Source organism: Lathyrus oleraceus, chromosome 2 (assembly GCF_024323335.1).
Source record: "Lathyrus oleraceus cultivar Zhongwan6 chromosome 2, CAAS_Psat_ZW6_1.0, whole genome shotgun sequence".
NCBI lineage: Eukaryota > Viridiplantae > Streptophyta > Magnoliopsida > Fabales > Fabaceae > Lathyrus > Lathyrus oleraceus.
In genome coordinates this window covers 299,267,717-299,279,239 of record NC_066580.1, presented here as the reverse complement: position 1 = coordinate 299,279,239, position 11,523 = coordinate 299,267,717, and the positions used below count along the sequence as shown (strand labels likewise).

Here is an 11,523-nt window from a genome sequence, read left to right as displayed (position 1 = left end):
AAAACAACTCTAAATCAAAAAACTTATGTAGGTTGAGTGTAAGCATATTATTATAAAGATTGATTTCCTTAATAATACACCTTAATTAACTCAAAGGATATTAAGATCTTAAAAAGCAAAAGAGGAAGGTGAACTGACAAAGCTGGAACAACACATGTCAATGTCATGCAACCAAACTTTTTTTGTTGTTATATTTTTCTAAGCTTAAAAAAGTTATATTAAAAGTGAATATAAATTAAATCCTAACTTTATTATTTGCACTGTCACGCTTTTTTCTAGAGGAAATATTTTTGCACATAAAATTCATGCGAACTTTGCTCCCCTCCATGATCTCATAATTAGCACAACAGCATCTTTTACACGTTTTTTCTCTCTCTCTCTTTCTCGATGTCTTTCACGATGTTTCATTGAAAATCTTTTTTTCTTTTTTCTCTTTAAAATTCTTCATATTTTTTATATTTTCTTCTCATGGTCCTTTGCATCATGGATTCCATGTCTTCTCTTCATTATCTTTCCATAGATAGAGTAAAAAAGAAACACGCTTTGCATGTTTTTGATTCTCACACGTTATAGTTATAACATCATAAGATCTCAATATCATCAAAGACCAAGAAAAAAAACAACCATAACAAAGAAAAAATGTTGCAGAGAGCAGCAAGCAATGCATATTCATGGTGGTGGGCTAGTCACATCAGAACAAAACAATCAAAATGGATGGAGCAAAACCTTCAAGGTTCATTCTCTTTTTCTTCTAATTATAAAATTGCATCTTCATACTTTGGTTTTAACGTTGTACAATCAAATTTAGTATATGCTTATGATTATCAGTTTCAATATATTATGACTGAAGAGGTTTAAGGAATTAGATATATATCGATATATAGATATAGATATAGTGAATAGGTTTAATTGTTTTATATCTAAAATGCAGATATGGAGGAAAAGGTACAGCATGCTATAAAACTCGTAGAGGAAGATGGAGACTCATTTGCAAAGAGAGCAGAAATGTATTACAAAAAGAGACCGGAGCTGATAAGTTTTATTGAAGAAACATACAAGGCTTACCGAGCTTTAGCGGAACGATATGATCACATATCGACGGAGTTGCAGAATGCTAATAACGCCATTGCTTCTGTTTTTCCGGATCGAGTTCCGTTTATGGATGAAGAAGAGGAAAGTGCATCGCCTAGGACTCCGAAAAAAATGCAGACGGAAGTGTCTAAAGCAAATGTTCCAAAGCCTCCTCTTAGAGATTTGAAAAGCGTGGTAACAGCAGCGACGGCGGCCACGAAGAAACTTAATCCGAAAAAGACTACGGCGCTGTCGGTTGCTTCTAAAGTTCCTAAATCTGGATTAAGCAGAAAGGACGCGCTTGAGGAGGTTGACAAGCTGCAGAAACAGATTTTATCTCTACAAACTGTGAAGGAGTTTGTGAAAAGCTCGTATGATAATGCAATCGCGAGGTACTGGGAAACGGGAGAGAAGATCAAGGAATTACAAGATAAAGTTTCTGTTCTGCAAGATGAAATCGGAGAAGGTATTGTTATTGAGGACGATGAAGCGCGCCGATTGATGGCTGAAGCTGCTCTTAAGTCATGCCAAGAGACATTAGAACAGTTGGAAGTGAAACAGGAAAAATCAGTTGATGAAACCAAAGTCGAATCCGAAAGAATAAATGATGTTAAGGCGAAATTAGCCTCTCTCATGAATGAGTTTCAATATGATCAGAGCGAATCGAAAGAGCTGAGGGTCAAAAGAGATGGAAGAAGCGTAGCCGAGAGAAAGGACTTGGAAAAAGAAGAGGGGGAATTGACGCAACAGATACATGATTTGCAGTCATTACAGGAAACTGTTAAGGTGCACTTTGAAGCTAGCTCCCATTCGTCTCTGGCTGCGACAGAAATGGCGGAGAAGATTGATGAGCTTGTGAACAAAGTGATTAGCTTGGAAACTTCAGTTTCATCTCAGACTGCTCTAGTAAATAGATTGAAAACAGAAACGGATGAACTTCAAGGCCAGGTTCGAACTCTGGAAGACGATAAGGAAAGTTTGATCAAAGATGAAAATAAACTGAACGAACAACTGAGAGACATGGAACAGAAGATGCTTGCGGTTCAAGATCTAAACCATACTGTTGAAGATCAGAATAGCGATCTCAAGAGTCATTTCACTGAAGCACATTCTAATATCGATAGCCTCTCAGTGGAAGTCCAAAGTTTGCAGCCAAGTGAGGAGGTTAAGGTAGGAGATTCAGCACAGATGCAAAAGAACTCATCGGACCAAAACGAATCAAAACATGAACCTGAAGCGAAAGTTCCATTGAACGAAGAAGACAATGTCTTACAGAATGAAGTAAAGAAGTCGGAAAAGGAACATACCGATTTGTTAAAAGATGCAGTAAATACAGATGAGGAGCTTAAGATTGCCAATGATGTAAAAGAAAAAGTAGCATCAGATAACAAGATCAAGGTAACTGATTCACCACAAGATACCTTAGAAACGGAAGGAGCGGCCTCAGTGGAAAACAGACCTCCAAAAGAGTTAAAAGAACAAGAGAAGGCTCTTAATCCTGGAGATAATAATCAAAAAGAAACAGTAGCCATGAGTACAATTACAAATACGGAAAATTGTTCTTCGGAGAGTTTTGAGAAACTGCAAGAAAATGATGCTGAGAAAGGTTCAACCACGACAGAGAATACTCTTGGAGTTGACCAGAAAGAGCATGGAAAAGATACAGTAGCTATGAGTACAAGTACAACAGCTGAAAATCATTCTTCGGAGAGTTTTGAGAAACTGCAAGAAAATGATGCTGAGAAAGGTTCAACCACGACAGAGAATACTCTTGGAGTTGATCAGAAAGAGCATGGAAAAGATACAGTAGCTATGAGTACAAGTACAACAGCTGAAAATCATTCTTCAGAGAGTTTTGATAAACTGCAAGAAAATGATGCTGAGAAAGGTTCAACCACGACAGAGAATACTCTTGGAGTTGATCAGAAAGAGCATGGAAAAGATACAGTAGCTACGAGTACAAGTACAACAGCTGAAAATCATTCTTCAGAGAGTTTTGATAAACTGCAAGAAAATGATGCTGAGAAAGGTTCAACCACGACAGAGAATACTCTTGGAGTTGATCAGAAAGAGCATGGAAAAGATACAGTAGCTACGAGTACAAGTACAACAGCTGAAAATCATTCTTCAGAGAGTTTTGATAAACTGCAAGAAAATGATGCTGAGAAAGGTTCAACCACGACAGAGAATACTCTTGGAGTTGATCAGAAAGAGCATGGAAAAGATACAGTAGCTATGAGTACAAGTACAACAGCTGAAAATCATTCTTCAGAGAGTTTTGATAAAATGCAAGAAAATAATGCTGAGACAGGTTCAACTAAGACAAAGACTCTTGGAGATGATCATAAAGAGCATACAACAGCAGCAGATGATGAACCTGATTGGAGACAAATGTTTTTGAATGGAATGCAAGATAGAGAAAAAACTCTTCTAACTGAGTACACTAATACTCTTCGGAGTTACAAGGTTGTGAAGAAGAAGCTCGCCGAAATAGAGAACAAAAATCAAGACAACCACTTGGATTATTGTTTGAAATCTCAGTTGCATGAGTTGAAGACATCTAATTCTTTGAAAGATCAAGAAATAAGAATTTTACATCGGAAACTCAGTCTTTTGCAGATAACAATGGAGGGAAATGAGGACATGACTGACTCAACTTCAATTCTACCACAAGAAGAACATGACATTGAGAAACTTCTAAAAATTGATCTACCTGAATCTACATGCGCTATTGAAGAGAAGTTCCGGTCTAATATAGATGAAGTTCTAGAGGAGAACTTAACTTTCTGGTTAAAGTTCAGTACAACTTATGCTGAGATACAAAGGTTTGAAACCACTATCAATGATTTGCAAACCGAGGTATCAAAACTTGAGAAAAAAATAAAGCCTTCAGAAGGTAGTGGCAGCTTAAAGCATAGTCTAAAATCAGATGCGCGGCCGATTTATAAACACCTGACAGAGATTCAAACTGATATAACAGTCTGGATGGAGAAAAGCGCATTGCTGAAAACAGAATTACAGTGTAGATTCTCGTCTCTGTGTGTCATCCAAGAGGAGATAACAAATGCATTGAAAGCCAGTGCTGAAGATGAAGATTTCAGGTTTACGAGCTATGAAGCAGCCAAGTTCCAAGGTGAGGTTTTGAACATGAAACAGGAAAACAATAGGGTTGCTGATGAACTTCAAGCAGGTTTAGATATGGTAACATCACTTCAACTTGAAGTCGAAAAGGCACTCGTGAAGTTGAATGAGCAATTTGGGTTATCAGCTTCAAAGAGAGAAGAAAGTGGACAACTAAGTCAGTCAGAATCTCGAGCTAGGGTTCCTCTCAGATCATTTATCTTTGGCGTGAAACCAAAGAAACAATCCATTTTCTCCTGCATGTCCCCTGGAATGAATAGGAAGTTCAAGTCTGCTAAGAATTAGAGTAATGTGTAATATATTTTGCTAGCTTTCTATTTTGTTTCTTTGATCATTCATCAGTTTCATTAGATATTGATTGAGAACGTCTTTTGACTCTAAAGGAAGAGATTCATTTTCCCAATTTTTTTTTGTCCATAACTGTAAGCAGGAAGCATGGCAAAATGCACTTTTTGGTTTACTCAAGTGTTTTGAGCTCTCTTTTTCAAGATATATCCAAGTATTCCCATTTTCCTCTTTGAAATTACTATTTGTCATCCTTGTAAAACGGCTGAAATTTGATTAAGCTCTTAACTTTTACTTAATTTTCATTCCTCTAAAATATGAAATCACATTCAGTGATTGTAGTGTTCAATTAAGAGTATATAAACAACTTTCATTTTAGGGGTTAAGGAAAATATTTACGATAGACCCACATGTCATTTCATAAAATACATACGTAGTTACGCAACCTCACTTGAGACAATAGTTACAGATTTTAGAGACCAAAACCAAAATTCACTCATTTAAGGTTGCATGGTTATTTACAAATCAATCTCATTAATATTCTGTCAACCATGCTGAAACCTAGTATAAAATTAAGCCTAGATATAATGATCTTGCAGGTAAACACTAGCAGTACCTGGAAGATATTCCCTTCAGTAGGGTTAAATTCATTTGGAAACTACCAATAACCCAAATTGTGTAATAATGAAAATAATTTCCATTTCTTCTGATTCACATGTACTAGAAATATAAGGTTATCCTATTTCCTAATTTACTGGGCCTCTCTTGCCACTTGTAATACAGCCAAATAACTTACTATATGTATATTGGTTCCCTTGTTTTTCCATCAAACAAGGTAAGGAAATAACACTGTTCTTAACAAATCGAGCACCAACACCTTGTGCAATTCTCGAGATTAGTCATTCTCATATGCTCCCTGCCAACTAGGTGACTACCTTCCGGAGAAAAAAGATTCTGGCTAACAGGTTACGCAAAATCTCTTTACATGGAGACTACCTCGTTTGAGAATATATTAACTTTAGAAACCACGGCAAAAATTCTAGTAACATAGCCTCACTTTCCTTTCTTAGTATCTTGTGGGAACTTCACCCCCAGGAGGCCAAGCAAATTCGATGCAGGACCAGGAAGCCCTTGTTGGGAAGAAAATGAATCAAGAAGGCTTTGTACTAAATTTACATCCACGTCTATAGGAGAAAAGTCCTCATCCATATTTTCTGCGGCATGTGATGTTCCCTGAAAAAAAAAATTTTAAACGAATGTCACATAACAGCACTGATCAAAGTTTGCCAAAATAAATAGAAACTGGACTACCCCGCAGGTGCGCACACCTTTTCCCCATAATCTTATTACTTAATTATCGCACAATGATAAAATGAGGAAATGTAGTAACAATAGGCAGATAGAGAATTCATGTTAAAACAAATGGCTAAAATGGAATATCTTTGCATATTTATGAGACAAACCACTTATTTTTTTCCCTTTCAATTGACCTTGTTTGGTTTGAATATTTGATGTCATTTGACCATCCATAAACATTAACATTTAGAATTAGAGCATTCATTACTGGTGCAAGCCCAAACAAAATACCTCATCCTTCTTTGGAATTAGTTTATCAACACCAACAAAAGTTTTCGGAAGGGTTGTTGGCTTTAGTTGTTCATCCATAGCATTAGAATAAACCTGTATGAAGGTATCCTCTTCATCATCATTTTCCTCAGCAGATTCAACCCCATCATTCTCGTCAGAATCATCTATATAATCATCAATAAAAATGTCAGAGCCCAAAAGAAATACTAATATGCAAGGAAAACACAATACTGATCACATAACCATTTATTTGATTGAATTCCAGTAATCAACTAATTCACTAGTCCTACAGTTCTATGCATACTAAAACCCAGATACTGTTACTTTGGTTAGCATATTTCATACAGCTCAGTGTCACAAACAACTAAGAAATTTTACTGGTCTATGTTGCATTGCTCAATAACAAACTTGAGGAGATAACCAATGCCCAACTTTAAACCAAATGGAAGATCAAATTGGTGAGATGTGAACCCAAGTGTGCATGCATGAATGGCACATCACAAAAACATAAATGTGATAATTTAATGTTTTGTAACACAACTCTTTTACCAATAATCCAGTGGCAGAAACAAAGACAAGTTAAACGTAAAGCAAATGAGAGATGATCTATTTAAGTAAAATTTCATAATTCACAATCATTAGATAAAAAGTTTCCATATAACTATTGAAGAGTACGAAGTATACATAAACATGAAAATCTTACCAAAGTCCAGGTCAGATGATGATCCTTCTTCAATATTACTGTTAGCAGCTTCACCTGGACAATTCATTACTGATTCCATCTCTTTGAAAAATTGATCCGCATCAAAGTCCACCTCCTTATTTCTTCACAAGTGTTCAAGATAAATAGATATCATCATAATTAAGTAATATACTAGTAAAACCAAAAAGGTAATGTTAAAAAAAACTGTAATTTAGTTTGGATAGAAAACTAAGACTTTATTGAATTTGCGATTAAAAAAAACTTAATCCCACTCTTGTTGGATGAAAAATGGAAGATGCCCAGTAACTCACTACAAGGAAATGACGAACATAATAGAAAAGACATAAAAAAGACTTAATAAGCAACATTTTGAGGGCTGCAATGTGCCTACCAACAGAACCCTTAATACCCCTTTCTCTTAGACTTCCCCAGTCCCATATATTTAACCAGCTCAACCACATGATAGATTCCCTTAGCATCTCTCCACTCACACATTCTATTATTTTAATAATCCATAATCCTAGTCACTCAGACATCCTGTTATATAAAATTAACAGTAATCCAGTTCTTGCTCATTGTGGTTCCACTCTCATCCTTGCTAGCATGCTTCTTAGCATGTATGCTTAGGCAATGGACGGTATAACAGAAAACAAAGTATCACCCATATGTGTATAATATTGAGTTTGTGACTCAAATAGCACAAATTAATTAGTAATAGGAATAACCGTTGTACAACTTATGAATATTATCATATAACAAATGGAACAAGTTATTTAAAACAAGATATCACTACCTACTTTACCATAAGCAATTCAGTTTGTGTTAAAAAACGCTTAGATGTGTTCTAATTATCGTATTATATAGTAGAACTTGTTAAATAAGTGGTGGTGTTATATAAGTACAGTCTGAATTAAGCTATATAACTTTTGAATAGGCCCTTTGAGAAATGCTAATTAAGGAAAAGAATTTCAACAATACGACAAGGTTAATTTGGTCAGGAGTTATTATAAAGATAGATACCACCTATAATGCTTTTAGCTTTCACAGAAACATGTTTTTTAAGTTCTGAATTTTAGGTTATGAAAGTTCAAAACAGCTTTTTGGAACAGAAATTTTTTAATTAATAAGCTCATTCATGCAGGATAAAAATACTTCATGAGTAATTTATTTGGCACAATACTTCGTTAATACTTACTGGTTACTGCAGTAGATAAGCCTATATAATCTGAAATTTAATCTCACCTAAACAGGACAAGTTGATTTGTCCAAATCTCAGTATTAACCAAAAGGTTAGAATTAACGACTTGGATCTTTATTAATGTGTGGAACTTAATGCATACTAATGGCCAAACATTATGGGGAAAACAAACATTTTCATGGCCTAAATTCTCTCGCAGAAAATATTCCTATATGATAATCGTTGGAACTTGGAAGCATGCATATCAAATATGTAATACTTGAATGAACATGTATGCAGTGAAACTGACCTGTCTTCCGGAGCTTCAGCGCCCTCAAAACTTGACACCTTGTCAACAAATGCTCGCATAAGTTTTGCCACATCACCAGGATTAAACTCAGCAGTATTTGAACCATTATTTTGACCCTTTTTTCCTTTCCCTTTATTTTTGTGTTTTAAGTCAAAAAGTTCCATCTCCTTTTGTCTTTCGTTAAGAGCAGAATTTAACTCTTCCTCTCCGTTGTAAAGCCAATAATCAGCATCAGATGGAGGAACCTCCTGATCTTTAAATTCGTCCACTGAATAAGGTAAAGCAAGAATTTCATCTATTCGTCTAACAGGAGCACTCATCAAATCACTGCAACAAAATTTTAACTTAGCAGATAGCAATGATAAAATAACAAAAGTCCACTGTTGGAAATTAAAACATCTTAATACTCCACTTTCCCGAATATCTTAGTTTCAATGTTTAGCAAGCAGATTAGTTCAAATAATCTTAAGAAATATTGCTAGCTAAATTGATCCCTTCTAAATTGCATTTGCTCATTTATCATCATTGTTTGTAATCACTACGTGTTCATAGATTAAGGATGCTACTGAGTGCAAAGCATGATCTTCAAGCAATTTTGGATTAAATAGCCTTAACCAAGAAGAGACTGAAAGAATAACGGCTTTCCTAGCTTGGGAAACAAATGGGTATTTGTACTTCGGCGTATTCAGATATGCTTCCAATTCATTAGGGTTTAATGTCTCTAATTACTTTCTATTTTCCTTTGGATTGAGGAGCCACAGATCATATGACAGCCTCGTCCAAATACTTCTACTTGTATCACCCCAGTCCCAATATTAGGAATTTCGGTTAGAATGGACATCCACTATAAACCCGAGACCTAAAATCAAACAACAGACTCTATTACAACCCAAGTAGAATATTCCCTAATGCCCCATTCAAACGAAATAATAACATAGAAAAGTAAACTTAGCACAATGTTCATTCTAACCGAATTTCTTATCAAGTCATTTTAACCAAATAATATTTCTCACCTTAGCAAGGATAAAATAATAAAAACCAAGTAAACTTGTGAGCTAAAAACAAATAATATCATAAAGATAGTCCAACTTAAAAGCAAGACTTGATTAGAATCAATGTTTATCTTCCAATTCCAAACACAATGGGTATCTTCAACAATAAGACTAACAGTAAATCCAAGGAGTTTCACTAGTATCTATCAGTTCTATATTTTATATTCTATCCGGTACAAAAGAGTCAATATATATGGTAAATCATGATGTGAGTGAAGAAAGATCAGCTTACTAACCTGGCTTTGGAGTGTAGAGAAGTGTTTGTATAATACTCTTGAGCATTTTGCATCAACCTATGATACTCACTAGAACCCGGAAGCAGCCCTTGAAAGTAACCACTTTTCCCCAAACTCTGCATAAATGCTTCCCAAGTAGAACCCTTCCCTTCAATCCCATCACGCTTCCGTTGCTGATACATCATTTCCATCCCACAAGTAATCTTCAACCCCAACTCTGCCTCTGCAAACTCCTCCCTGCGGTCTCGACTCGGGAGCTCCGGATAAACCTTCGGAGCCCTAAAAGTTTGTTGAACAAGCTGTGCATACATAGCCCTCGACATCTTCACAGAAACACAAACCAACTCTTCCCCTCTCCCTTTCTCCAAGAATTTCTCCAACTTCGCTGCAAATTTCATTGCATCAATGTCCCTGTCGTAGAATCCTTCCACTGCCAACGAAATCAAGCATGGCTCATGCTTAAGAACCTTTGCAACTGACACAGGAACCCTGGCCCTAACACTATGCATGTTTTTCCTGGCCTGGGCCGGGTAATCCTTAATCCGGCTCATAATAGCGGTCTGAACAGGTTCAGAGACTCGCGACTTGGACTCAGAGGTTGATAGGAAGTTGAGTGAATCCCTTAGGGAGGGGGAAGGGAGACTGTTACGAGGGATGATGTGGACATGGCCGTTACGGAGAAATATACGGTTGTCGGAGGTTTCAGGGTTAACCCAACGAGGAAGATGGAAGGCGGCTTCGATGAGAAGAAACTCTCCGTCGGAGTCCCAGATGCGGATGGAAAGGGAAGGGAAGTGGGTGGAGATGTGGAAGAGGAGGAAGACGGCAAACCATTCATCGTCGAGATTGTCTCCGTAGCGAAGGTGGCCGTGGAGGTGAGGGAGGTTCGAGGAGGAAGGGCACTGACAGGTAGGGTTTGGCGAAACGGAGAGAGAGAGGTTGAAGGGCTGGTGTTGCCAGATGTAGTCGGTGGTGAAGGGGGAGATGGATTGTAGGATTTGGAGGTGGAGGGATTGGAGAGTGGTGGTGGCGGTGGGGTAATCGGGGTATATGGCGTAGAAAACGGTGTCGTGTGATGGCATGGCGGTGGAGGAAGGAGGAAACTCCATTACTATGCTAAATATTACAACTTCTTCGCTGAACTTCTTTTTCTTTTGGGAGATTATCCCTGCTGCAATAGAGTAAAATGAATTTCAAAAAATTAATACCAAAATTCACCGTCCTTCGTGTATTCCTGCGACGGAACTTTAGCAGAGTAGACTGCAGTTGAGTGAAGACTGGGTGTGCGGCGGGTACCCGTTAGAGTCGGCAACAGCAGAAACTACGATCGTGGTGTGTATCTTTTAAGTTTTAGGAGCAACGAAACCTAAAAAGTAAGTGTGCATGCTAAACCGAACCATTTTTCGTAAAAAACGGTTTGAGAGTGAAAACGGGTTCGAACCGGTTTAAATAGTCAATGACTTCCTGGTTCATAAGCTCGCAATCATAAAATTGATTCTGATGTACCGTGGACAGTAGGAGCGGTTTGTATTTACTGTAAGATGCATAATTCTGAAATGGAATTCAATAGGCGATCAGTATCTATAGTTAATTATCTTCATCTCTTATGTAAAAATCGTCCAATTTCAAAAATTGGTTGAACAAGATCCCTAATACGTAGATTCTTTGCATTCAACCAAAAATGAGAAAAATTAACATAAAAAATAAATAATAGGAAAATATGTAATCGATGAAAACAAAAGAAAATCAATATCAATTATAGTAGTCCATAGTAACTGCGCAAAAAATTTGATAAATATATATATATATATATATATATATATATATTATATAATATATATATATATATATATTATATATATAATATATATAATATATATATATGAATAAATTATAATCATGTTTGACTAATGTTTTTTGGGTTATTTGGATTACTAATTTTTTATTAATAATAAAAATCT

At 36.3% G+C, this 11,523-nt stretch overlaps 2 protein-coding genes across 7 annotated transcripts; one reads left to right on the top strand and one right to left on the bottom strand.

Moving 5' to 3' along the window:
- Positions 1–241: 241 nt before the first annotated feature.
- Positions 242–4,735, top strand: LOC127119211 (protein NETWORKED 2D). Of its 6 annotated transcripts, none has more exons than XM_051049396.1 (3): positions 242–733; positions 932–2,959; positions 3,242–4,735. In XM_051049396.1, exons 1-3 carry the CDS (start codon positions 640–642, stop codon positions 4,495–4,497), a joined length of 3,378 nt encoding a protein of 1,125 aa, XP_050905353.1. In that variant the 5' UTR covers positions 242–639; the 3' UTR covers positions 4,498–4,735. The 6 variants fall into 6 exon arrangements, with proteins under 6 accessions (XP_050905353.1, XP_050905350.1, XP_050905355.1 ...); XM_051049398.1 differs by having other exon boundaries at positions 250–733; positions 932–2,677; XM_051049397.1 differs by having other exon boundaries at positions 250–733; positions 932–2,677; positions 3,101–4,735.
- Positions 4,736–5,171: 436 nt separating this feature from the next.
- On the bottom strand, positions 5,172–11,080 carry LOC127119212 (protein ecdysoneless homolog). The gene is made up of 5 exons (XM_051049399.1): positions 9,563–11,080; positions 8,275–8,601; positions 6,788–6,909; positions 6,085–6,248; positions 5,172–5,730 (listed from the first exon to the last, which is right to left on the bottom strand). The coding sequence occupies exons 1-5, from the start codon at positions 10,669–10,671 to the stop codon at positions 5,551–5,553; spliced, it is 1,902 nt and encodes a 633-aa protein (XP_050905356.1). The 5' UTR covers positions 10,672–11,080; the 3' UTR covers positions 5,172–5,550.
- Between the last annotated feature and the right edge of the window lie 443 nt (positions 11,081–11,523).

What these genes read in the sequence shown, in the direction of transcription:
- LOC127119211 (XM_051049393.1), top strand. Translation starts at nt 640, where the DNA reads ATGTTGCAGAGAGCAGCAAGCAATGCATATTCATGGTGGTGGGCTAGT. An exon ending in GATGGAGCAAAACCTTCAAG is followed by an intron (nt 734 to 931) that starts GTTCATTCTCTT and finishes TCTAAAATGCAG; the next exon opens with ATATGGAGGAAAAGGTACAG.
- LOC127119212 (XM_051049399.1), bottom strand. Translation starts at nt 10,671, where the DNA reads ATGGAGTTTCCTCCTTCCTCCACCGCCATGCCATCACACGACACCGTT. An exon ending in ATCATCTGACCTGGACTTTG is followed by an intron (nt 6,249 to 6,787) that starts GTAAGATTTTCA and finishes ATGATTATATAG; the next exon opens with ATGATTCTGACGAGAATGAT. An exon ending in TAATTCCAAAGAAGGATGAG is followed by an intron (nt 5,731 to 6,084) that starts GTATTTTGTTTG and finishes TTTTTTTTTCAG; the next exon opens with GGAACATCACATGCCGCAGA.